General features: G+C 39.9%; 1 protein-coding gene across 1 annotated transcript in view; it reads left to right on the top strand.

Annotated features, from left to right (window-relative positions):
- The window catches only part of LDAH (lipid droplet associated hydrolase), a 66887-nt gene that overhangs the window by 4826 nt on the left and 34593 nt on the right, over positions 1 to 27468 (top strand). Inside the window, exons 2-5 of the mRNA XM_053461067.1 lie at positions 2265 to 2364; positions 4989 to 5139; positions 14340 to 14474; positions 23509 to 23678. Of these exons, the coding sequence (XP_053317042.1) occupies positions 4995 to 5139; positions 14340 to 14474; positions 23509 to 23678 (450 nt within the window). The 5' untranslated portion in view covers positions 2265 to 2364; positions 4989 to 4994. The remainder of the gene's footprint in view (positions 1 to 2264; positions 2365 to 4988; positions 5140 to 14339; positions 14475 to 23508; positions 23679 to 27468) is intronic.

Genomic DNA, 27468 nt, shown 5'->3' with positions numbered 1-27468 from the left:
TGTGTACCTAGTGACATGGTTCTTGGATCGTTTCCAAATGTGTAAGCTGTAGACATGACAACACGTTCATAATTACAAGCGGTGATGTGATCGGCCTGACTTAAAAAAAAAAAAAAAAAGTCACTAACGTTTTTAATCAATTTAGTGATGTCATAAAGACACCTGCTACCATTTTAAATCGTGGTGAAAGATCCTGTTACAAACCCAATTTGTCATCGTTTATCTGCGTGACATTTACTTGTGATTGTATAGCGACTCGTGAGAAAGCCTCTGACATTATTAATATAGTGCCAATGAAAACAAATCATATCTGAATAATATATATATATATATAATTATTATTATTTGAGAGAATTATGAGTTTATCAGAGAATCCCAGGTGGTTAAAACAGATAAAAGATTCTTAAGAGAATTGTGAGAAATAGTATAATTTCTGTAATAAAAAGTAATAATTTTCAGAGCGGTACCTTTTTCCAGTGATCCGTATAACACAGTCTCCGTTTCCCAACCTTATACACTAAAAAAAAAAAAACGAAACAAGAATATATTAAGGCCCAGCCAAGGTTACCTTTATCTCAGATTCTGTGGGGTCTTTGCTTCCCCGACCCAATAGACCACAAATGATCTCCTGCTGCCCTTTAATTAGTGGTTACACGTGGGGTCGAAACTCCTGGCCTGGATTAGTTAACTTCAAAATGTGGACTAGCGCTGGTCCACCCCACTATGCAGATGTTCCACCCCAGGAGCCCAAAACATAAAAATCTAAGGTTTTCTTGAACATATAGATCTCCACCGGGATATTGTTTGAGTATGAGCTCTGTATATAACATCGGTTGCTCTACCTTGGTCTATTTCACAGTAAGTGTCCAGTTTCTTTTACTATATAGAGACACATAGGCTTAATAGAGCAATGCCATCATCATGGATCAACCAGGAAGGATACATGTAGGTAGAAGAGTTGAACTCGATGGACTTAGGTCTTTTTTGATTACTTTGTTACTAAAGAATGCGGCAAAACGGTAATTGAGGGCCACCAAGTGGACACCAGTGAAGTAAGACCAACTCATTTGTCAAAAAGAACTCTACTAGAGTTTTGAGAACTCTCTTATTGCTCTTTAATCAACTGTGTCATTGTATTGAGCGTACCATCCCAAAAAACTGTTTGGTTTGTGACCTTTTGGGTCAAACAATTGATATATATGTGACCAGTGATGTCCATGGCAAGGCTTGAGACATCACTGGCGCCTGTAGGACATTCTCAAAAACATCAGCCACAAAGCCTATTGCCTCCTATTCTGTCTCATGGTCCTTAAGTTGAATCTGGATCTTCACCGTAGGGTAGCGATTTTAGCTGAATTTTACTCTCGCCACTCCGGAGTTTTAGAGAATATGACTTTGAAATGTGTTATTTTTATGGACATTTAGCTTCTTAATGGAGCTAAGCAGACACTATTCTCATGCCTAAGCTAACAGCATAAGAACAGGATGTGGTGCGTCAGAAGAATTATGTGATAAAACATCACGTTCCCTCCTGGGTCACGCTCCACCTCGTCTGAACCTGGACGCTTCTCCACACGCAATGCTTATTTCACGGATAGTACTGCAATAATAACTGTTGTAGAATACACCCAAAGCCCAGTAAGCGGCCTCAGTCAAGATCATGAGTCTTTTAACAGACTTAAACAACATCTCATTTGTTTTGTAGGTGAATAAACCTTCAACGCTTGTACAGATAGCCTACACATCAAACTTAGATGTTAAGGGCTAGAAGTCTTCCACTAGCCAGGTGGCATTTAGGAGTGATAAGGGAATTTCTTGTCTCTTTGACACACATTGGAAGCCTCTACAACGTGAACTTGTTGTCTTCTTTTGGCTCAACAATGAGGATTATGTCTTTTTTTCAGCCTACATTACATTCTTGTTTAGGATCTGGATTCAGGGTTGGCTCCATCTGCAACCTGTCCACGCCATTGCCATCGGCAGGGGTTAGGGTGACGGGTTGGCCCGGCAAACTTTCACCAAACCAGCTGCCATTGTTAGTGATTTTAGTGCAAGAAGGGTAAGCCTAGTGATTCACTGTGTATTGTGGTGGCCATATCATCTGCACCGCTAATAGTACAACTTTATATAAACGTCACTGTGGATACAACATTCTGTGTTATTGCTTGTACAGATGTTGTTGGTGAATAGGTAATGCATGATTGAGTCTCCTTGTTGTAGACATTTCTAACGTTAACAGCTAAATGATTTATTTATTTTTGTAGGGTGCCCGGCAGGATATTACTCAGTGACACCCCAGTTTGGACTTGAATTTTGTATCTAGGCTGAGGCGACTTGGTGCTTCTCATCTCCCAGGTAAGAGAAGTTACATCATCATCACACAGGTATTAATTGGACAGTAAGGACTCGTGATAGCCTTAAAGAAGTGGTTCATATGTCCTTTTCTTAACCTTGCTCACTTTCACCACTCAAGGGATGTCCTGGCACTCAGGGGGGCAGTGATTTAATCAGTGGGTAGAGTTGGAGATTGCGCATGTTGTGGTGCTATGACATCATCGGTGCTGCGAGCGGATTGCGCAAAGCACTTTTCACATATGCTGCCAGCAGATCACCATCTGTTGGGACTCAACCGAGTCAAGTCCAAATGAAGTGTGAAGATGCTGCGGGAATGTGACATATTTGATAAACCCACAATCTTGTATGTAGACGGGACAATTGTAGCACCGTCCTGGTTTATCGCTGGAAGCCGAAACGGTTTTGGTGAGCAACCAGGAGCAACGTTGTCATGCCAGACACAAAGTGTTTCATCTCAGGGTACTTCCTCAAGGTGGAATCCCGGTCTGCATGAACATCCCCGCATGGATACCATAAATAAAAAATCCAGATGTGAGAAGGCAACATAAAATATCTATACGTTGGACTATACACTGTCTGCATTTATAGGAGTGCAAAACCATGCAGAATTATCAAACCATGCCAAAAAACACCAGCTACACCCTATAAGGATGCCACCTCTTACACCAACATCTTAACTTCTAAATGTATAGAATAATTCATTAGAATCATCTGTATACATTCAGTTTTATCCTGAGTTCCTTTTGCTACGCAGGCGATGCTGACAATGGAATTGGTTTGTAAGGGTGGATGGAGAAGGAGAAGAAGCGTTGACCGAATTAACTGATAAGCTAGTTCTGCCACACCTTGCCACACTCATGATCTGCATAACGTCAAATAGTCCCAATTATCTCTAATAACACAATAATTTAGAAACAAAAAACACAAGCTATAGGTAGTTTTAACAAATTAATTAAGTTAGCCTAAAAGCAGTGACATCAACAGCTCCCCTGGTAACCGTAACGCATCATGAAATGAAGTTTAATCCGTCCACCATCCTAATATTCTGCTTTTTTTAAAAATGTGTATGTGCTGCATTTTATTACATTTGTTAACACATCACCGGCGAGTAATGTCTAGTTATTCCTCCGCACAAAGCCGAACAGTATGTGTTCCACGGCGTGTAACGATATTCTGCGTTACAGCAAAAACGACTCGACATACCGATATTGCAGCGCTGTACGGGGGGGACCTATAAAAACGTCCACAAACAAAGTTTACGCTGCACAGACAGTGAGAGGTGTTTGATTGATGGAGAAACCGACCGAGCAAAAGCTCATTAAGGTCCGCGATGTCGACTCTGCTGCGGAGGGGAAAATTATTTCCAAACCATTTGGGTCCGAGGCGTTAAAAACATCCCTAGGTGCTAAAATGTAGTTTGGCAGTTAATGGCTGATAAACTCTTCTCCATAAAGTTGGAAACACATTGGATAAATAATAAAGTAAAAGCTACGAGTAAACTTAGAATGTGTTTAAGAAATGGGGTAACGTCTGACCAGCACCTCCCAGACGGGAACATATATATATATATATACCGTATATACATACCTACATATATGTGTGTGTTCTTCAAGTCAATGTGTCGCCCTCGCAGGTTTTAGCTTATTTATTTATTAAAATTATAGATTTCGATTTTATTGATAAGTCTAATTAACCCTTAATTCATAATGCACCTTACTTATAGATATGCCCCTCTGCTCCCCTGATATGCCAATCTGCCCCCCCCGACTTACCAATGATCCTCAGACTCCCTGGTATCTACCGCCGGCGGAAGTGCCAGCAGCAGTGGAAGTTGCCTGCGAGCATTGCACAGACGTTCACCGGCTGCCCGAGAAGAGGATCCAGGTCTCCTGCAGCGCTGCAGGGGATCCTCATCTCTGGCAGCCGGTGAACGTCTGTGAGGTGCTCTCAGACAACCTCTGCTGCGGCCGGCACTTCCGCGGGGGCCTCTATGTTGGAGCACCGGCAGCAGAGGGGGTTGTCTGCATCATGCAGATGTCCACCGGCTGCCAGACAAGCTCTGCAGGGGACCTGGATCCTAACCCTGCTGCTTACCTGCAGCACGGCTAAAAAAAAAAAAACCTGCCCGGATTGTGCATCCCTGCGCTAAACCCCGATTATAGACCGCACCCCCACTTTAAAGACTTAAAGTGTGGGGGGGGTGTGGCCTATAATTGGGGCAATACGGTATAATATGTAAATATTTGAATTGTTGGTAATTACAATATATCAGAGCTTTCCTAATCCATATACCTTACATTCTACTGTTGAGAGGAATACGGAAATCTATCAGCAGAGTGACTTCCTAATTATTGATCGATTAAACAATTGATTGGCAGAGTCTTGTGGTTTCTATAAGTTATAATCACAAGACAATAGCAACCAAGAAAGGTGGTTTTTCATTGTCTTTTGCAATACCTGCCATCTGAAAAAGCTGCCAACATTTTAGGCGTTTGTCTGTTTTGATCTATACATTTTATAACGGTCCGGCCGGCACAGTATACAGAGGGTTTTATATTTGTTATTACCGGCTTTATAATGCAATGTATGCTCGCAAATAGCGTGATGTGAGTTGTCTTTTTCTTTTCTTTTAGCGTAAAATGTTGGACGATCACATCCCTGAGCACGAGGAGTTCGTGTACTGTGGCGGGGCTGCCACACAAGTCTTGAAGTTTGGGCCATGGATAGACCTGCAAAAAACCAAAGGAGAGGTTCCACCGAAGCTGCTGTTCTTCATCGTTCCCGGTAGGTGCGCGTTTAACAAACATTTTGCCCCAGTGGCGCTCAGAGTTAGATAATGGCTGATTCTTCATACATGTTCACGTTATTTAACCCCTTCACGACAAAGCCCTTACGTGTAGAGTTTTGTTTTAAATACACTACACTATTCATTATAAAGGGCCAACGCTGACAGGTTTCTCCAGCAAAGAAGAGCTGGGCTGGCCCTGTGTTATGTATGATTAATGAGAAAGAGACTTTGAAGAAACCTCACCGATTTAACAGGACATTATACAGCACACTGCGATGAGGTTGGCCCTTCAAAATCCAAACGTAACGCAGCTCATTGTTTAGTGAATAAGGGCCACCGGAGTTGAAGCTGCCGTTCCACCTACTCCTCTGAACGTAGGGGTTTTAAACTAAATGCGGCGTTAGAAACACCATCCATAGTTACCGGTCGGCAAAAACGTTTATCCAGCTCCAAAAATGGGTGGAAAGTAACTCTTTTTTTAACTCTTTGGAAACACTCGCATGAAACTTAAGGATCTATGGATGAAATTGCACAGCATTTACTAAAAATTAAATCTGCTAAGATTTATTTGTTTATCATGCTAGAGAATACCATCAATGTTTAATGAAGCAGTACTTTTTTTTGTAATGGTTATTATCTAACCACCTATTTTTTTCCTGCACAAACAATATTTTTTTTAACTATTTATATCACCTCCATGCACCCCACTCTGGGGGGGGGCGAACCTAAAACCTGCCATGCATTTACTGCGAAAAAAAAATTATTAAAATGAAGAATAAAGCATGTTTACAAATGACCTGGAAACGTAGGGCATATCTTATTACTTGTCATCGAGAAAAATAAATAACAAATCAGGATATATTCCCTGTCTTTGATGTGTGGAACATTCCGACAAAAAATATAGTCCAGGCGGCAGCATTAATACATTAATCTGAACACGTGATCAGCGTTCCAGAAGAACGCTGTTCTTGCATATAATTACCGTGGTGCGTTTCTCATATGGTTCTATATATTCATATTCTGTGAAAGTCTAAGACAATGTGGTACCGCTTTGTACCGTGACTTTGATATGTAAAATACCCCCCCCCCCAATGTTTTTTCTTACTTTTAAGCATCGGAATGCAGCACGGTATCTTAATATCTGGATTTCTTACTTTCTTCCTTCCCGTGTTTCCAGATACTTTTCTCTTATTGTTTTTTTTTTTTTTTTTTAGCCAAAAAGTTGCGTTTTATATTTGATAAATGTGTCGTAGCCGGCTTGACAAATGTTGATTGTAACTATTTCCGACCGGTGGCTTATTTTGCATCTTGTAGTCTGTTGGCGAGCGTCCGGAGAGCTTCTTCGCTTCTGCCAGGGTTCCTGCTTCGTCCGTTAGCACTTGGATTGCTTCTGGCTAACTGGAACCCAATGACAAGTTCTGGGAGGAAATTGGTGGCGTCTTTGATGTTATTGGGATCTTGAGTTTCAAAATCTTCTTCGAAGACTTGTCTTAAGCTATTATTTATTTTTCGCTTACTTTCTTTTAATCTTATGCTATGTATCTGAAGTGCAAACTGACATTTGTTGCTCTCTGGACATGAAAGCTGTTCTACTATATACTATATTATAGTATGTGGCATCTTGCACATGCTCAGTAGAACTCCCATTGAAGTCACTGAAGCAGCAGCCTATCACACGTATGCTAGCAAACCATCAGGGTTCTGATAACATGTTATGGCGGTGTCATATAGCAGTGAGTTCTTCTGAGCATGTGCAAGCAGCATTCTGTGGTATGCTTCCTGTGTTTAGTAGAGGCCGCTGGGGGCGGAGTTTAATGAGACGGAAGAACTCCATTTGCCAAAGGAACGCCCGCACCGATTTGCATGCTGTAAAAATGCACCGGAGCACATGCTAAATGATCTCAAATGCTCACATAACATGAAAATAGGGCTGGAGTGCTCATTTAATGGAGTCTTTCCAGGCAGACACACAGAGAGTGATATTTTAGATGCTTTGCACCTAATTTTCTGTGTGTGCCGGGATGCATGTGTTCTGCTAATGTAAGCGTCGTCATGGCATTTTATTTAAGCAGTTATTGACTCCACGGTCAACAAATATTTTTGGAAGTAATTGTCCTTTTATAGCTAAAAAAAAGCCTTTTCAAGGCATCTGTGATGAACAGATTTCTTTATTTAAAGAAATAAAAGCACTTAAAAGGTGTTTCAATTTTTTTTCAGGTTAATATATATTAATATATATATTTATATATATATATATATATATATATATATATTATGATATATATATATATATATATATATATATATATATATATATATATATATATAGTTTAATTATTTTATTTGCTTTTCATCAGTAGCCAACCATCATAGTGGGGCATATACAAGTCGTTGTTGCACTGCCCACGCCTGCCAGAAGGTGGTGCTGTTTCAATGATTTACAGTAGCTGTCATTTGTAATTGAAGCAGAAAGCCGGGGGTTTGTGACACTTCGGAAAGATGCTTCTCCAGGCAGGTAACGAAAAGGCTGTTTTTAGAGACAGAATCCCTTTAAGACAGCGGATATTAACCCCAGAATGACAAAGACCCGCAAGGATTGCAGGCACAATAGTAGCCGTAGCGTTGCTGTCCTGTAAAAATGCACATTTAGAAATTTCACACACAAAAAAAGTGTTGGACTTTTTACCCTTGAAGTGATAAATGGTGACAAATGATACAAAAACTAGCTTGGCCGGAAACAAACGGCATTTAATAAATTTGCCATATAGATGGCATAAAAAATGTTAGCTCCCCTTGTGCTTTTACGGAGGAAACAAAAAAACATCAACATCCCGTCTATTTTCATCTGCATAAGGGAACCAAAAGTGTGTATCGTTAGTATGGCATCATCAGTATGGCATCATCATCGTCATCATCACCACCGCCTGGTATCCCACTAGGCGTTGTGAGCAAAGAGGCAAACGTCTGGACTAGAGCTCTGTGAACTTTTCAATCAAATTCAACCCGTAGGTTAATCAGTAGATTGCAGACAATAACGATAACATAAGACACAGCGCCGCCCTTTCCCCAAATACTGAAACATGGACATAGAAAATATAAATAAAAACTTTCGGCTGAAGACTGATCGATTCGGAAAACAAAACTAGCAGGGTGTCAGTCTGGGCTCTCAGGGGAATGGGCTCTCATTCCCCTGAAGTGTTCTTCAACTTTTTCCCTTTTCTCCTGACTGGTATCATTGAACATCTCGAAGTTCTACATAATCTATAACATTCCTGTATACACGTATGGGTGGCGTTGGGATGGAGAGGGGCCGGTGTCTAGGACCAAACTGCCATGATTAATAGCTTCAGAGGAGAAGTTCAGTGCTCTTCCATGTTTAGTAAAATCATTCTTGGCGATGTCCTTCTTGGATGCCTGTATTTGCTGTCGGCAGGCCATGAAGATCATTCACTAAATCTTATCCCGGCCACAAATCCAAAATACCGAGCAGGCAATTCACGAAACAGAAGCTTAGGAGTTTTGCCCCTTTCAGTGAATGAAGACCAGTCTTGGGGGTAAAAAAAAACTGCTCAGTGAACAGTGAGTTTGTAGTTAGAACCTAATACTCCAAGTATTAGAACCAAATACTCACGTGGTCCTTAAGTCAGAAATGTTAGGGTTTAGTGAATAACCCCCTTACCTGCTTTCTTCTTCTGCGCCTTTCTCTTGTCATACTTCTGTTCCTCCGCGTGAGTTAAAGGTACGAGAGACAAAGGCTTTATGTGTGTGCTGAAACGCTGATCTAAGTAAATCCCCACCGTTTCGCCCAAGAAGAGTTGGCGACGTTCCTTTAAATCCTTGTAGGCGATTGAATCACATAGAAACCTCGGGGCAAAACTGATCACCGTTCAAAGGGATGTGTTTCGCAGCCATAAAATCTAATTTCTGGGGGAAGAAAACACATGTGGACATATGAATATGCTTAGATGTCGAATTCCATATCTAGATCGTGTAAGGTTCCAGTTACACTTTACACTTTGGCCATATGTATGCGTTTAAGACGAATATAATACAAAATAATGTTTTTGCACGCCTCTACACATTCCTTGCACCGGTTTCTCAGCTTTTCACGTACTTAAGTGATGGGACACAATGTAAGTGCAGAAGTGTCGGAATACAATAAAACCCATTTCCAAATACTGCTCTGGGCTCCTAAAGTCCCCCGACAAGGCTTGTGGGAGGATTAGCATCCAATCAGTATGACTTAATTAGAATCCTAGCAATGCGGTGTACGTTGTGGTCTTTGATGATGTCATATCTTTTAAGACTTAACTTGCAGATGTTATAAACTCCAAGACTCTGTCCTCAGCTGGTGGCCTTAGCGGGTTTTTTTCCAGACATTTACAGGTGGATTTGAATAGAAAACTTAACATTACAAGGACTGAATGCAATCCCATGTAACGCTGAATTAAAATGAGAGACAAGCCAGGGCCAGACCTGGGCCAAGTAAAAAAAAACACTCTTTGGGGCCCCTTTAGTTTATTTTCCTCCGTTTACATGAATTATGATTTTTTTTTTATTTAAGCTTTTTAACAAAATTATTGTGTGTCTACACAATTTCATTTATTATTGTTTTTTCTGGGATCTAGGATTATTTATTATAGATTTCTTTTTAGATTATATAGATTATAAATGTATTTTTACAAGAATTTTTTTTTTTTTTTTCATTATATTTGAATAATACAACACTGTGATGGTGTTTTGGGACCTGCCGTTCTTATTTCGGTTATCTTGTGAATCTTTTATTTTTTGTTCATGTTTTAAATGTGAAAGAAGAAAATAAAAAGAAAGAAACAAAAAATACCAGACGGCAAACTGGTTTTGAGAATTTTTTTTTCACCTTTTGGACGAAAAAAACAATCTTCTAATACAATAATGTTTGTAAGTCAAAGCAGCTGGTTTATTATGAAATGAGAAGCACTAATCCAATAAAGGTTAACAGGGCCAAGCATTTTGAGCCAAATGTCAAGAGACCACCAATGACCACTTGCAACTTTTTGGTAGTTTTTGGAACCTGTCACCAGGAATAAAGAAGTTATAGAGTTGGGGATTTAGCTTTATGGCTGCATATTACAAACAGGTTTCTACCTCCTGTGTGTGCTCAGAAGCTATTTTTTTATGGTATCCTAAGGATAAGCTAAACCTATTTTTGTGTCCATTTTCCCCAAGGGTGCCCACCAGGGTCTACCTTGAATAGGGTCTCGGCGCCGGGACATGATCTTTTGGAGGGCAAGATAGAGTGTGGAGGCTGTGCCATCTAGGTACAGCCATCCATAGTATAAATGGGCCAGTTATTTCCAATGAGCTCAGTGAGTTGATCCTTGGTGTACCATGGAGCCTTATGTCCCAGTTGGTGATCTACTGCGCCTCCCCAAACCTGCCACCTTAGGTCTAGTTGGCCTAGGCCATAATGCCATCCTGATCAAGGCTTAAGTCAGTCTTGTTGATTGTGCCAACAATTCTGATTTACAGAGCTTAATACAATTTATAGATCGGGGATCATATACGTTATTTCCAGCTGTAGATCTTTGTAAACGGAATCCCGGAGTGTTTGGTAAATGATACTCTGTGAAGACATTTTCAGAGGTATTGTGTATTGCTCTGGGATGACCGTCTTCAATTTCAGCAGGTCGGGTCTAATATGTGGACGCGACTTCTGTCCATCCAGATGCTGCCCCGGCATTCCGCAAACGGAATATCTTAGCTACAAATCGTCAACACGGGTTACTCTGAATGTGTTGACGTCTCTCGTAATTCCCAGGTTTTCCAGCCCTGAGTATAGCAAAGTTTTCCACATTAAAGTTTGCTAATTACATAGAAAATGATCAGAAACGTAGCGAGCGACACTTTATATAAACCAGTGTTTGTTGTGTCATCATGAAATAATTTAATGCTAACAGTAGTACACTTTCCGAAATGATTTTAAAGGATTCCTGAAAATAAATAGTGTGTGTGTGTGTGTGCATGCGCATCATTTCGGCTGAGATTGGTACATCACTAAAGACTAAAGTGATTTTTTTTGCCCCCGACTAGTGTTTTCGCAGCCCTGATTATGCCGCGAGTGCAGTTTAAGCATTACTCCTACCAATGCGGTTGGCGCTTTCACACATTACCCCCTCTATGCACTAGAATAGTGATCAGTGCATTGCATGGAGTTTCACCACAATGCTTGTGGTTTGCGCAAGAGCAGATGTTTTCACAATAAGTCAAGTTTTTAGTCTGCAGGTTATCTGTCCAAGCCTGTAAAAAAAAAAAAAAAAAGAAGAAGAAGGAAGAAACCTCAGGTAAAAGTTGCCATTTGCACAGAATAAAAGGAGCGAAAGAAAATACCGACATCAGTCACAAGTGTCAGGAGGTAGCCAAAGGTCAACTGAGAAACTTGACAGGTGGGTTGTAAATGCTAATTACTTTCACTCTCTATCCAGCTGATTACTGGGGGGGTTGATGGGGAACGGGGCTTGGGAACCCAGCCTAGTGCAAAACCGAGGGGTTAATTCTCCTAAGGGTGTGCTATTTGTTCCAAGAAATTAGAGAGGATTTTCCGGAGACAATGGAATCGTGTTAGCTGCCTGAAAGTGGATATTGTAACTGAAGGGTTAGGAAAGAGCGTCTGCTCGGGGGTCAGGCTCGTGTGTTTACTGTAAACAGTTTAATGCATTGTATGGCCCTCTGGACGTGTTACTTCAGAAGGAAAAGCCCCCCCGAACCTCCCCTCTCGTCCTAAACCCACCACCAGCTTGTTAAACATTTCCTTCTATTCAACAATATTTAGCAGCTGCTCTGCGAAATGCATACGATGAGGAATATAATGCGTTTCCTACCAAACGCATGAAGAGATTTAAGGAGCGCTCATCTGGCCTTAAAGAACATCCACGACGTGCGCTAAATCTCTGCGAGGAAGGTGAGCGAGGTAGAGGATGGGACAACGCTGACAATGGCGGTTCCTCGTGCCCTGCTCTCTTAAATCGCTAACAAATGGGTTTTGGTTGACATTAAAATAATTTTTGTTCTTAAAGTTCGCACAGACGTTATCTTAAGCTTCTGATTATTGTATACTATAATATATTTATATCACTTACCTTACAGCCGAGCACCGCTATACATGATATATAAGTCAGAGGGAACAGGGAGCGAAAGAGATATCGCCATCATATTCCGCAGCGCTGTACTAAAGCCGATCGGTCTCTTTTCACAAATATCACATTTTACAATTCTATACATTAAAAAAAAATTGGAACTAGTGTGAAGCGTGTACTGGAAATGTGATGTCACAGGAACTGGCATCTTAACTTCCTGTTCTCCGGATCCCCATGATTACTCCTCTCTATTATTTTTTTTCAGCCTATTGTTAAACCACGGATTCGTTTTAGTTCAGGGAGACATTGTAAGAGTGATGGGAGTAGAAGAGGTATAATACCTGAACGGGAAATTGATATGCTAGTTCTGCCACATTTTGCCACAGATCTTAACCTTTCAGATCATATAATTGCTCCTTCCTTTTGAAGAAAAAACAAAAAGCGCTAACTGTATAAATGTTTTACTACAAAGCCCACCAGAATGGGCAAAACACCTTACCTGAGCAATTTGGCTACTTTAACCCCGTAGGGGTTTCTTAGGTGTTAAATTTCTTATCCCGTGCCCTCACTACCTCCTACTTTGCTACTTTTGTAGCATTTCCCATTCCAGCATATGCTGATTTTTTGGTAGCACGATAGTAAATGGAAAGTAGCGTGTTTAACCCCTTAATGACAAAGCCCGTATATGTACGGGCTCAAAATGCATTGTTTTCAATGGGTTTAGGGACCGCCCATTGTCCTTAAGGGGTTAACTTTCACAGCACAAAGCTATATAACTAAAAAAACGAAATAATTTCGCTGGTGAGTACATCTGATCGTCCTTAGTGGCTTGAGAAAACCCATCACGCGCTTGTTAGCCCTTAACAACAAAGCTACGTTCTACTCGGCCATTAAATGGAATCTGATAAATGGAATTGTAATGCATAATGATGTCATTGCCCCCAAAACCAAAGTTGGCTATTTCACCTGTGCCAATGCAGAGGCGCCCTGTTGAGGAATGGAGTTTGAGTAACCTACTAGAGATGCCAGCGTGACCTTTAATAAGGATGAGAATGCTTGGTATGCGGATTCCCTCTGGCCGCATCTTCGCACCTTGGTGGGGGAGGATGATTGCAAATGAATAGTGTTAAACAGCGGCCCCTAATCCCCGCGAGCGCTTAGAGGACGCTCCTAAATGTCATGGATGGTGTCAGTACTTGCCGAGGGACAGCGGCCCTTTTCACCCCGCTTCGCCGGCTTCGAACGCATACCTGGGAACTCTCAGGGTTTGACCCTGACTCTCTCTGGGTTTTGGCTTATATCTCAGGGTGAAGGGGCAAAATCAAAAGGTCACGCAGTCTGGAGCTGATGATATCTGAGACTAATTAATACTAATTAGGGCTTTTGCTGCCGGTATGATATGATTGACATGCATGTTTGAATGCGTGTTATCCTAAGTGTATCTTTAAGTAATGACAAGTCAAGGCTTCCACGAGGACAGGTCTTAGAGCCATCTGGCTGACCTATTTCATGGGTCGCTACATAGAATCCATAAATGGTTTAATATTTAAAGAGTCTCAGCGTTGGCTAATTGAGAACGTTCTCAGGTATACTCATATGTACTGTGATCACCCCACGACACCTTTCTTTTTTTTTTTCTATGTGACTGTTAGACCTAATAATAGGCATCTATTGACCTGAATAAGGGACCTATGTCAGCTATAATAATGTATTTTCACGATAGACTTCAGAATACACATTAGTGTGACTTTTGGAACTGTAGAACACTGTTATACACTCCTACCCAGCGAACATTCTGAGCTCATAGGAAACATGGACATCAGAGGAGAAAAGAGCATACCTGGGAACTTCTCATGACTTCTAACGACCTGACATTACCCACCTGTCCAAGAAGAAACTGACTCCCAGACCCTGGAGAGCAGGGCTTCACCCGGAGACCCCAGGTCAAACCTGAAGCATTTCCAGTTATCTAAAAGAGGGACAGAACAGAGGGACTGCTTCCTAAAGAAGGATACTTGAGAGGTATGATATTCTATGTGCACAATAATTCTGAAAATATATATATACTTATTCTTTTGTAGGTAATCCTGGCATTGTTGGCTACTACAGGACATTTATGCAATGGTTGTACCGCGGCTTAAATCAGAAGTACCCAGTGTGGGCAGTCAGCCACGCAGGTCATTGTGCGCCACCTAAAGGAATGGACATGATTGACGGTATGTTACACATATTAATATATATATATATATGGCGCCTCGTGAATTGCATAATTTATGAAGTTAACACTACTTTGAACACCTAGCCAGTGCATTAAAAAGCAATAAAGAACTAAAATAGCCCACGAACAGCTATGAACATTTAAATATATATTATTTACTTGGATAGATAAGCTGTTAAAATAGATGCATTAGATCGTTTATCCAGAATATATTTTTGATATGGCTGTTCATGATGAATAGCAATCCTTCCCCTGCATCCTTGTGCCCCGTTTACCCTACTTAAAATAAATCGCCTGCCCAAACACTACTTTTCCTGCCCCAATCTAGGTTGGCTTTGTAGCCTTCTTCCCCACCACCATGCATATTTTATAAGGCCCGAGCAGATCCTACAGTGCTTTTATAATCTCTAGTTTGAATGCGTTGCTTTAATATTTATTACTAAAATGAGCAAACCGATTCCAGATTTAATGCTTTATAAGTGGCAGGAACGTTCTGAGAAGCATGCAGAGGAATCTTGTCTGTTTAGCCCACACTTTGAAGTTCTTGTCGGAAACTGTATTGCTCGTGACGGATAATTTGCGCTCGGTTTTTTAGCAAATTAAATCTGAAGTGTGTTTTAAGGCTGAGGTTAGTTCCAGAGTGTTTTCTTCTTGTCTCTCGCAAATCTGCGTAGACAGGTTAGCATGTTAAACATTGTTTCCTAACGAGAAACAATGACTTGCCCTGCAGCTAACACGAGATAATAGTCTTGCTCTGTCATATTAAAACGTAGAAGTCCATGTAATGTGCGTCTCTCCTTAAATAATGTGCTGGGAATGACAGCCAGACTAAATGATTGCTGGAATGTGGGGTTTTTTTTTCAACTTCTACATCCTATGGAGAGTTTCTGTTGCCCTTAGTTGAGGCAGATGAGACTTGGAACAGCCAACGGGTGGAGAATGATGAACAGAAAAGCATTCTTCCGTTCTACTGTTTAATTGATGTTTGGTCCATGACCGTCGGAATTCCATACCAGAACAAGTCATTTTGGGCACCCTATAAAGTGTAGACAAAAAGTCTGACAAAGGCCTACAACTTCCTGCTGGTTATCTACAACACTTCTTTTCATGAGAGTCAAAGCGAGAATGGGAAAGTGGAGATTAATATGGTGTTCTGGGTTTGTAGAAGAGGGGCTTGTGGTCAACAAAATGAAGGAATGTGTGCCCGAGGCTTTGACGGGGCAACAGTTACTGCAACCAAGCAACAAAAATGTCCCAATACCCTGGCCTATCCGCACAGAATAAATCTTATCCACGACGTGAAGGTAACGTTTGAACTGTTACACATGCGCTTTGATTAATATTACATATTGAACGTAGAAGCTACACGGTTTAGGTCATTTTTCCATGTGTTGGAATTTTAAAGATCATCGGCCCAATAAAAAGCAACGACGACTCATATCGCGAAACCATCTCCACCTAGTTTTTACCTTTTTAGGTTTTATAAAATGTATCAGTCTGTGTATTAGTCCTCTCTGCCACGAAACACCAATGTTCTAAGGTCAAGGATCAATATGGTTGAACTACGGTTAAAGGTATCCTGCAGAGCAAATATGTGGATGGACCAACTTGTTCTCATCAGCTGTCAAAATCGAACTTTTTTTTCCTCAACACCAAGATCTTACATCACATTTCTACCTATTTCCAATAGCAAAAATATTTTCATCTTCTTACCACTATAATATAATATATATATAAGATAATATTAATATTTTTCATCGTATTACCACTATAATATAATATAGATATATAATATAATATTAATATTTTTCATTGTATTACCACTATAATATATATATATATAATATAATATTAATATTTTTCATCTTATTACCACTATAAATGGAAGTAAGGATTATTGGGGGCGATACCTACCCTATCATGCGTTTTTGTAAAAAAAAACACATTTTATTAAGAAAGTTTTATTGAAGTTTCCACTGTAATGTCCTATTGTGGATTCAACAGAGAAATCCATAGGTGCACATTTTCACCTGCCAATGTAGCATGACACCACTACGGAGGTCTGTATGTTATGAATTTGGAAGGAATAGCGAGCTTTGTGCTACTCAGGCCTTTTAAATTAATTATTTTACAACTTACAGCTGTCACAGATAACATCCGTTTCAGCTCCACAGCATGAACTGTTTTTTTTTTTTTTTTCTTTTCTTTTTTTCGAAGAATAGTCCGTATTTAACCCACACAGTTCCGAGGCATTCCTATTTGCCGTTATTTCACGGAAACATTAATTTAAAAACAAAAAAAAAAATTGCAAACAAACTTGAAATGAAAACACAAGGTTATAGAAAAATAATATTCATAAAAATACAAAATAATATTGGATAGATAATATACAGATTTTTTTACATTAAAAATAAATCTGTATTAAACATTTATATCCCCCGGCTCTGGGATCTCCAAGCCACTGACTCTTCCATGGAGCGCTCACCACGAAGTCTACACCGATTCTGAACTTTTTTTATTATTATTATTTTTTGTTTTATTTAGCGCCGTTATATTCTGCAGCGCTGTACAATGGCATCTAAGTTTTTTTCTCTCTTTAGCCATTTTGTTGGGAATTTTAAACCATTCTTTTTTTCAAAAGAAAACTTGCACGCGGAGCTTGATGTCATTTTGTTTAAATGATTGGTTTGTGATTTATTTCTTTTTTTTTTCTTAGTTTATGTGCTTTTCCCCATGAGTTTCCTTGTTTTGTTCTCTGTAGGTTTATTACTCGTGAGACCCACTCTAGTGAAACAACTGGAGTAATATCTTGTTTTTTCATGTTTTTTTTTTCTTTTAGCTGTATTTTAATTTTCTCGTACTACTTTTCACCATATAGTCGTGGTCCGCCCTCTCCAGAATACAAAAGTAACTGTAACACAAACACCGGATCCATATAATTTAGTTCATGAAGGGATCAGTAAATATATATGAATACTTCTTTCACATTTAATTGTTGGTGCTTACTGATCATCATACCTGGGAACTTCCATTCTCTGCCCCCCCCTTCCTTTTAGGGTAGCCCGATGATGTCGATGGGTGTGATCGACATGCTAGTAGTTAGTGGGCATGGCCAGTGATGTTGTGGGTGGGGCTAGCACTAGACGCTTTATATTTCTTTGGCGGTGGGAGGGGGAAAATGGCCATGGGTGGGGAGTGAGGCGTGTCTAAAAGCTAAGACGACCCATAGATTTCAGGCCATGACCCGGAGACCCACAGAAGTTGTGCTTCATCAGGAGTCTCCAGGCAAAGCCCAGAGAGTTCCCAGGTATGTAGATCATGCGTAAGAGTGAAAAGGTAAAAGATTAACAGTAAGATCCAGAATGACTGTCACCTTTATGTCCCTTTGTGTTGTATTGTTGTTGGAACTTCCATAACAACTAATAACTTCCAAAAAAAGCATAGTTTCAATGTTGAATCTCATTTTCCATTAGATTGAACCATCCCTAAATGTATTTAACACAAATAAAGAGCTATGCGCCATTTTCTTGGCTTGGTTTGGGGGAATGGTAATACAGGAGTTAAAATAAGCCATTAAAAGTTGATAAACTTAAATTGTAATCACTTAATGATCAACAATTAAATTAATAGCGCCTAGACCTGGAAGGGGTCTGGCTCTTCACCTCTGATCTTTTTTTTTTAACATCTTAAGTACCGGCGATTCACAACAATCCTGAAGTCCATACGATATACATGAGAAATGATGTTTACTCAATTAGTAGACCTGAAGAGCCCTGTTAAGGCATAAGAGGCGGAATGTTTAATTCTACACGAAGGACGTTAAGATTGTTATTTAACACAGATTGTCATTAAATGGTTAAGTGGTTCAGGATTAGTTAAGTTGCTGAATTTCAGGGTGCCTTTAGGGTCCAAACTTTTTCAGATTGTTTGAAACATTACAATTTGCAAGATGCACCTAAACTGTTAAATGTAGAAACGCCGTTGTATGTCTCTCTTTTTTGGAACATCGGCAGTTTAAAGGTTCTATTACAGAAGTATGACAGGTTGATTTTCTAGCGCTAGGCTTGAGACCTCACTGTCCTTTTCACTTAAATGAATCTTTTATTGAGCACTTTTATGATTTATCTGCAGTGATCAACGGTCATATGAGTGGATGAAGATATTTTTAAGAAATACAGAATTATTATTATTTATTATTTTATATAGCGCCATCATGTAATGTATAACAATGTGACCCTGCTGCCCGTCTAGTCTCCCCATTTTTCCTGATGTAGAGACTCGGGTCTTAATCAGTCCCTGGTCATCTTAGATTCTAGATCTCATGCATGTTTAAATTCCCTCATTGAGTTAACATCTACCACTTCTGCTAGGAGACTGTTCCACTTATCTACTACCCTCTCGGTAAAGTAAAGCTGACTTACATTCCATCTAAGCTTTTGACCCTCTATTTGGGTTTAGAAATGTATCCAAAACCGTTGTATTCGAAAAACAGAACCGTAAAGACATCATTTTCAAAATAAGTGAATTTATAATTAAAATGTTAAGTTGTCTACTGACAATACAAATTAAAAGCAAAAACATTTTTGAAAGGATCAAGCACGACATTTTAATGACATTGTTGCAATATATTTTTCTGTTTCAAAAAAAATAAAATAATAATAATAATGATCCCCGACACGATGTTTCCATTGCGAGGTCTCGTCTTTCTCGTGCGTGGCTGGTCCTGCGTTGATCGTTTCTTTCTTCACAGTCACCATCTCTTTCGACATATGTTCCTCTGTTCTTTCACCTATTGTTATTTACCGACTCCAAACGTCTTCACGCTAAATGATGCAATCGTCATTCAGATAAATGTTACCCCTTCGCAACTGGTCCTAATTTAGACCTCGAGCTTTGGCTCTTTGATTTTTGTAATGGATACATTTCTTCTTTTTTTTTTTCCGCGGAATATAAAAGGAAGATTCCAAATACAACATAATAGGTTCTGCTCATGAGGGAGTGTTAAGTGAAATGAATCTTTTACAGCTTATTCCCTTCAATAAGCCATGACGGCCTAGGGCTACTTTCAGTTGGAATGGCTTTGTTGGCTATTTCTCTAAGGTTTTCTGGTTTGGATCTCTGCTGCAGAGAAAATTCCAAAATCTCTCCTATAGTAATTCAGATATTTGATTTAAGCGTCTTGAAGAATGTTTTAATCACCTTCCTATTGTATTTCGGGAAACCTTGAGCACAATTGTCTTTAATAATTGGCCTGTTTGGGTGGCTCGAAAATCTTAGTGGGTGGCTGCTATGGCTTTTGGTAATTTTTTATAATATTTTTTTACCTTGAGCATTAAAAACCAGTGCTGTAAACATATAGACCGACGTTAACATAATCCTGGTGAGCTAGTGAACTCCATTTATCTGCAGACCTGGAGGCCGTCATTATTGTCAATCATGCGACATTTTGGGTGACTTTATTGCTCAAACACTACATTGAGCTGATTATTTACGGCTATGCTGATGAAGGCTGTTCCCAGTCCTACATAGATTTGTGTCCAGCTGGGTGATTAACACCGAGCCATTCTACTGTTGGTGTGGTGAAGAGGGATGACCTTAGACACAATTGGTACACAGGTACAACCAATGCTCTAATGCCATCTAGAGATGACAGCTCCAAGCTTTATGCTCCTGAGAATCTGCCCATTCACCTTGAGATTGGGGCAAAATCTGCGAAACCCAAGGAAAGACCATAAGGTTCTTAAAATCGTATTTACTCTTCCTGTGGTCGATGTCATTTGCTGAACTATTGGGATTATCCCCATAGAGCGATATAAATACCATGCGCTTAATAAAACACACAAGTGGCATTTTGAAGACAGAGTATGTACGGAAGAGGACAACATATCATGAAATTAAAGGCCCTTTTTAAAAACTTTTTTATTATTGTTCTAAACTGAAAATATAAGAAGGAAAAAAAACTAATAGGACATAATCCCATTTAACAAACAAGATTACCCAAATTTGATTATGTAATTTAATTTGTCCAGAAAAATATTTTATCTTAAGGTTTGCTTGGTGTATTTTTACTTTTTGTTATATAAAATAGGTTTTTAGGGTTAAAATCAGCACAAAGCTTGTTACGTGGAAGGATTATGGATGCATGAAATAGCAGAGCTTCTGAGGGCAAGTTTTTTAAAGATATGAATTTTTTACATTTTGGTCACGCCTTGCATGGTCGTGAGGTCACGTTTGATAAGAAAAGGGGCATGTTTATTAGGGAAGAGAACGAGAAGAAAAACATTGAAAAGGTCCATCAAGGTCAACGTTTCTGAAATGTCCCAAATTGCACCGGTCATGATGAAGGCAATTCGAAAAAAACCTGGATTTTTTTTTAAAATTAATTTATTAGTAGACAAATACTACACCAAGGTGTGTGCAAACTTCAGGTGTTCAAAGAACTTGAGGAGCCAAGAAAATATATTTCCTTGTAATATCACAACACCTCCAATGGCCTTCACAGATGATGCAACTGCCAGGGTTCTATTTCAGAAAGCTCTCCGTGGAAACCCTCCATTCTTCTCAAAATCAGTATGGTGAACATTCCATAAAATCTAGAATTAGAATAACTTTTTAGATGGTGAAGTAAACTAAAGTGCTGCTATTACTTACCCAGTGGCTTCATCTCGTCATCATGGTACATCAACCTAGTCAGCCAAGAGTGTTGGTTACCTGCGCATGTATGGGTTCCAAGTGTAGCCTAGTGAAAATGGGTAGGGTGTTGACCCGCTAATAAGGAGGGTGGGTTCAGATTATTTATATAGGGTTTTTTTTTCCAGAAACGGCATTGATGAAGAATGGGGGAATCTTCGCTTTAATGTTAATTTAATCAGAATGAAATTGAAGAAATCATTGAGTCTATTCAGCCTCCAAGTGTCGCCAGCTTGTGTGGCGCCATCATACTCCATGTACTGTATCAAAATCTGAGTAAATTGTTAGGGTTATATAAGAAAAAAATAATGATAAATGCTCTAGTGTGTGTCCTAAGTCGAGTTTTGCAGCGTGCATTTTCTGCTAAAAAAAAATCAACGTGTGTATCGCATTATATGAGCTCAAAATTATATTATGAATAACAATGTTTTGGCCAAAGGGGAATTTGGAGGTTTTGGACCATACAAATAGCTTCCTTGTTTTGAAATACAGAATGAAGACCCCCTTTGGCTAAACAGCATCTTATCTTATTTATTTGTGTCTGCGTGTGTTTTATTTTCAGTTCTAAATGAGTTTTAACCCCTTAAAGACAAAGGCCGTACATGTACGGGCTCAAAATGCATTGTTTTCAATGGGTTTAGGGACCGCCCATTGTCCTTAAGGGGTTAAGAAACATTCTGTATGTCCTGCCAGAGTCTTAGAAGTAAATCATGCTGGGATTAATATATATATATATATATATATATATATATTCATTGAGATTTCTGAGGGAAAAACAAGCCTTCTGGCTTGTCTGGTGTCTGTAGATGAGTGTTTAATAATACTTCTACTACCCCTTATATATATATATATATTCTTGTGCCGGGGCCGTTATATTTTCCGAGCTATTATTCTTGAATACTGAAAGGTGGGGAGATTTATTAAGTACTATACACTGGAAATAGAAAGGTTGGTTTAGGTAATTTAAAACATGTTAACAGTACATATCGCATAAAATAACACCGTCGCTGTTAAACATATTAGTTCTGTTTATATAAAGTATTATTTAATTTTTAGAAAGTGGTATGGAGATGTTGCGCAGATGGATAAACAGAGCAGGGCGAAAATATATTATCTGTCACCGGGGTTCTCCGAGAGGGTCCGTGCTGGGGTAGTTTATATATTCAGGTGATTCTGTATACATCCCAAACAAAAACTGTGCTCAAGTGACCTCTTTTGTGTACGGGGAAAAAAGTCACAATTTGAGTGTTAAAAGGCCATCCTGAACACACTTACAGCCTCCCCCTCCTTCAGATCTTAAGGGGGTCTGGGCAAGTTTGTGCATGTCGCCCTTTATAATTTCCACTGGGGGGAGAGAGGCTTCATGGGGACAGAGTTAGCCACTTGTGGGTGGGGGCTATCCTCAGAGTACCTTTTTGTAGGTGGAGCAAGCGGAACACAGACATGGAGTGGGCGTGGCTACACACCCACTCCCTGCCCAGAGAAAGAAGAAAGTCACCTGGAGATCTCGGAAAGCAGGGCTTTACCCTGAGGCTCCGGTTCAATAATTAAATAATAGTTTGATTGTTGCCAAGAACATATAATTGTCACGTGACACAAAAACAGGCGCTGGTAGGTTGTTACCATGGAAACAGAAAATCCTACTTTAAAGTTTAATTAAAAAAAAAAACATTCATGGGATTAACTCCTTCTTATGTGAGCCTACTGTCAACTACATGGGCTTTTGCGTACAGTTTCATTGTATGTACAACTTATATTGGATGAATTTACTTAAAGGTTGTGTCACTGCATTTAGGAAAAATACTTTTTTCTTTTATTTTTATTATGTGATTTGGAAATTATGTTTTTTTTAGTTTTTTTTAGAATCTAGACTTTTATGAATAGATTACGTTGTTCTGAAAAAAATATACATTGACCAACTAGGGTAAAGTAGCCCCTCCACTCAGTGGCTTAAAGGTGCTGTTCCACCTATATTTAGTGATAAAATGGCACCGGATAGGTGCATCAACATATTCCATAGCGCTGTACAATGGGATTAGGTTTGTTTAATGGAATCATAGAATAACAGAAACATTTTGGATTTTCAGTTAAAAGTATTTTCCTAAATAACATTCTAATCTCAACATCACGGAAACTGATTTGAAAAATAGGCTGGAGAATATATCTATTCTTTACATTAGATTACATTTGTTTATACAGCGCCAGCAGATACAGTAGCGCTGTATACAATGGGCATAAATTAAATTCATGCCCATTGTATGGATTCAGGCTGACTGTAGCTCTTTATTTTACAAAAAAAGGAGAGCGGGACCTTTAAATACAATCATTTTTCCTTCTTGCAGATAGAGATGAAGACCAGAATGAAGATATATTTGGACTCAACGGACAGATTGAGCACAAACTTTGTTTTTTAAGGAAGAATGTACCGCCGGATACAAAGCTGGTTCTGATTGGTCATTCCATTGGCTGTTATATCATACTGGAGATGATGAAGCGAGCCTTAAACCTCCAGGTAATCGCATGCCTTTTGGAGAGAAACCTAGAATATGTGTGTAAAGGTGAACCAGTGTGTGATTATGGGTCAATTCCTTTAATGATATAGGTACATGGCTAGACTCATACCATCGTTTGGTCTACATGGTGATTCAAGCCCATCCCTACAAAACACCCACTCCACAGCACCGGGTGGAAGGAAACTATGGAGGCTGTTTAACTGGCTAATTGAGCAGTAGCGATAGAAGGGGCTTGATCTCCCAATAGGGTAAATGGCTCCCTGTTATGCTCTGCCAACCCCCCCCCCAATCTACCATCCAAAATGGCCTAGAATATGTCATTGATTACCATATCAACTAGTACACTATTCCAGCTCATTGGACTGGTCCATTGGTTGGTTAGGAAACAAGGTCACTGCTAAAACTTAGATTTTTTTTTACCAGAATCTTTTTTTTTACATAAACCCCATTTTCTTGCTAAACGTTTTTTGTTCTGATCTGCCTGATGCATAACTTTCATTGATTAGAGCCTGAAAGCGTTACATCGGGTTCCGTTGAATAGAACTCATTTGTTACAGCCTCTAAACCAAGGGTGTCCAAGTTTTTTCTGCAGTGGGCCACTTCATCAGTATTGTATACATGCGAGGGCCGCACTCATTTTTCACTGTGAGAAAATATGGCCTTTAATAAAATATGCAGATTAAAATAAAGTAAATGACACAAAACCTTTACTCTTCCTCTCACTGATTTCTGGGCCTAGAAAGTGTTGTGACTACAAATTCAGGATTCTGGATAAGTAAAAATAAAATAGTTCTATTTATTTTAGCAATGCACTAAAATGAAATTTCTGGACCAAAACCGAAAATTCAGGGTTCACTTAGCCGAAACTGAAAGTGACCCCCCCACACACTTTGAATAAAAGTAAGTTACACACCAAAATTGTACAAAAAATTATATATTATGATTGTTAACAGCAATCTCAGGCATACCCAGATTCCAGCATGTACTGGTTGGCTGGGCATTGTACCGGTATTTTTTGTCCAATTTTAGTGTGTAACCACGCTTTTATTAAAAGTAACACACCCCAATGGGACAAAAAAAATCAACAATATGACTTGGCATGATAGGAGTGTGATTGCTGACAGCAAACACACTCTTTTTATACCCAGGCAACCAGTAAATGCTGGAACCTAGGCATGATGGGACTATGATTGCTGTTAGCAGATTGCTGTTAGCTGTTAGCAATCACACTCCTATCATCCCAAGTCAGCCAGTACATACTGGTACAGGGTGGCTGTAAGTGCAGACCCCATACTGCTGGCAGCATCAATACACAAGGGGGCAGCTAGTCAGGTTTCAGCATGCACTGGCTGACTTGGCATGATAGGAGTGGGATTGTTAACAGCAATCACAGTCCCATCATGCCTAGGTTCCAGCACTTACACATCTATGCTATACACACAAATGCATTCATTCACAGATTCATTCCCTCAATCAGGCATACTCATTCAAACACCCTCCCCCACCACCTTACCTTCACTACAGCTCTCGATGCCGCTCACAGCCTTCAGCAGGGGGCGCGGCCTCCCTCGTTCTCCCCACAGAGGAAGCAGGACTGGAGCAGAGAATAGACCCTCCCACAAGTAAGCAGCAGGGCTCTTGCGATCCTGGCTGCCGATCTCACGCGGGCCGCACCTTGAGGTCCCACGGGCCGCATTTGGCCCGCGGGCCGCATGTTGGACGCCCCTGCTCTAAACAAAAGAATCCTTCGAAGTGTAGGGAGCCGCAGAGCTCTTGCGGGGCTGCAGCCCGCAGATCATGAGTCGACTTTGACAATAGATAATATTTCAGCTACCCGGAGCGTTGTGCAACTTCTTTATTACTGCCAATAAAAGTTAACTGCTAACTTGGATAACATATGAAGTGTAATAATCAGAAACGTGTGTTCACGTCTCTGTTATTGTGCTGAATGCAGATATGCGTGTTTTAGGCTGTCAGGGAGGTTTTTGGATCCCGGACATCAGAGGTGAACACTTATGGGTGTCAGAACCTGCGGGTAACATTTTTATAATCAGAATAGTCCATTATGCGGCCTGGAAGGCAGCAGGGTCAGCATTAACCCCTTCAGTAGAAGAAATGTGAGCAGCTTATTGATTCTCAGCACATTGCTCCCTCCCCTATCACAGAAAGAGTTAAAGACACCCAGGCAAGAGGTTCGGTTTCTTATATGTCATATACACGCTGTATCGTCCGGTAGTCAGGGTAATATCGGTAGTTGCTATGGATCGGCGTCAATTCTTTCGAGCTGATCATGTTTTCCAATTTTGTGGTTAGCGTGGTAATCGTTACTAGTCATAAAAACTTAAGGAGGGTTATTTCTCAGGGAAGGATACCAGAGGGGCTATTCACACAGGAAGGGTGGGGGGTCTTTTTTTGTTTTTTTTTTTAATCTAAGTCCATGACGTCTTCTTCCAGCCACAATAACCAGTATTTAAAAAAAATGTCTTAATTGTGCTCTGTTTCACCATCAAAAATCCCTCCCGACCTTTTTTCATTTCTGGGAAAACACTGCGGTTCAAAGAAGTCATTTTTAACAAAAACAAAATAAAAACAGTAAGTACAGTTTGAGCCGTTACAAAGACGGGCAGCCAAGGAACGTACCCCCTGCCTGCGCTCTCTAGCATATAGATGTATAATGTTAAATCTCTTCATGAATCCAAAGCGATGACCTCTATATAAAATATTCCTAAATAAGTAAAATATTGGGAAAATAATAACAACTTTTAAAACACTTTAAGCATGCGTGCTATAGCCTGTATGGTTTTTAATAGAAAATACTCATTTTATGGCATTTAAATATTTTAAGTTAGAGAATACTAAAATCTGGGAGTTTTGGTCTATCATGATATTTAATGTAAATGATTTCTCCCCACATCACTTCTTTAATAGGCTTGGGTTTTCTCTATAGGGACAAACTTCCTGGTTGAGAGAGCCCCATTACCTTAACATTACCATGGATAGAGCTGGGGGCTGATTATTGGCCTCCGAGGCACCGCCCACTCGTCATCACAGCTCCGCCTACTCTCTATCCTATTTGTCAGGGGGCTAGCCCCACCTTCCCGCCTTGGTCCCACCCTTCCCAATTCCCATAAGATGGCTTTGGGGGGGAACTTCCCAGGTATTTAAATCCAGCTGTAGTTCTCTACCTTGTGTGTTGTGTTTGAGCGCATAGCTGTCACATAACGGCAGCGAGAGTCGGGGTTAAAAAGCCATAGAAGTTCTAACGTAAGGAATAATGAAACATTAAATGATTTGCCTGCAGGTGTCACCTATAATTGTGTCTTTTTCTGCATGACCTCATTGATGACATAATAGAACGCCATCATACACGACACAGGTGTAGATTGTGCGAATTGCTAAAATGTTGCTAATTATTGCGTAATTTCTCGGACTTGCTATAGGTTTGCTTGCTTTAAGTTACGAAGCCGTACAGATGCTTCGAGGCAGATGTTTACGCGCGTATGTACTTCATTTCCCGTTTCCTTCCTATTAATATTTTGATTTGCTTTGAAGTCGCTCGACATGTAACATTATCCCGATGTCTGAATATCTGAAAGTAATTAATCATGAAGTGTCGGGGGAAGAGACACAATGGGTAGGGTGAAAAGTAATACTACATTTAAGTCATTTCTGATGGGGGAAAACTTGACACAAGTAGGAGATTACAGGGAACAATAACTCACAGAGATGCTTGACATGGCATTCCAAGTGGCAGGTATTGTTTAACCTTCGTAACCGGCATTATTGTGT

Source organism: Spea bombifrons, chromosome 3 (assembly GCF_027358695.1).
Source record: "Spea bombifrons isolate aSpeBom1 chromosome 3, aSpeBom1.2.pri, whole genome shotgun sequence".
Classification (NCBI taxonomy): domain Eukaryota; kingdom Metazoa; phylum Chordata; class Amphibia; order Anura; family Pelobatidae; genus Spea; species Spea bombifrons.
This window is presented reverse-complemented; position numbering and strand designations above follow the sequence as displayed.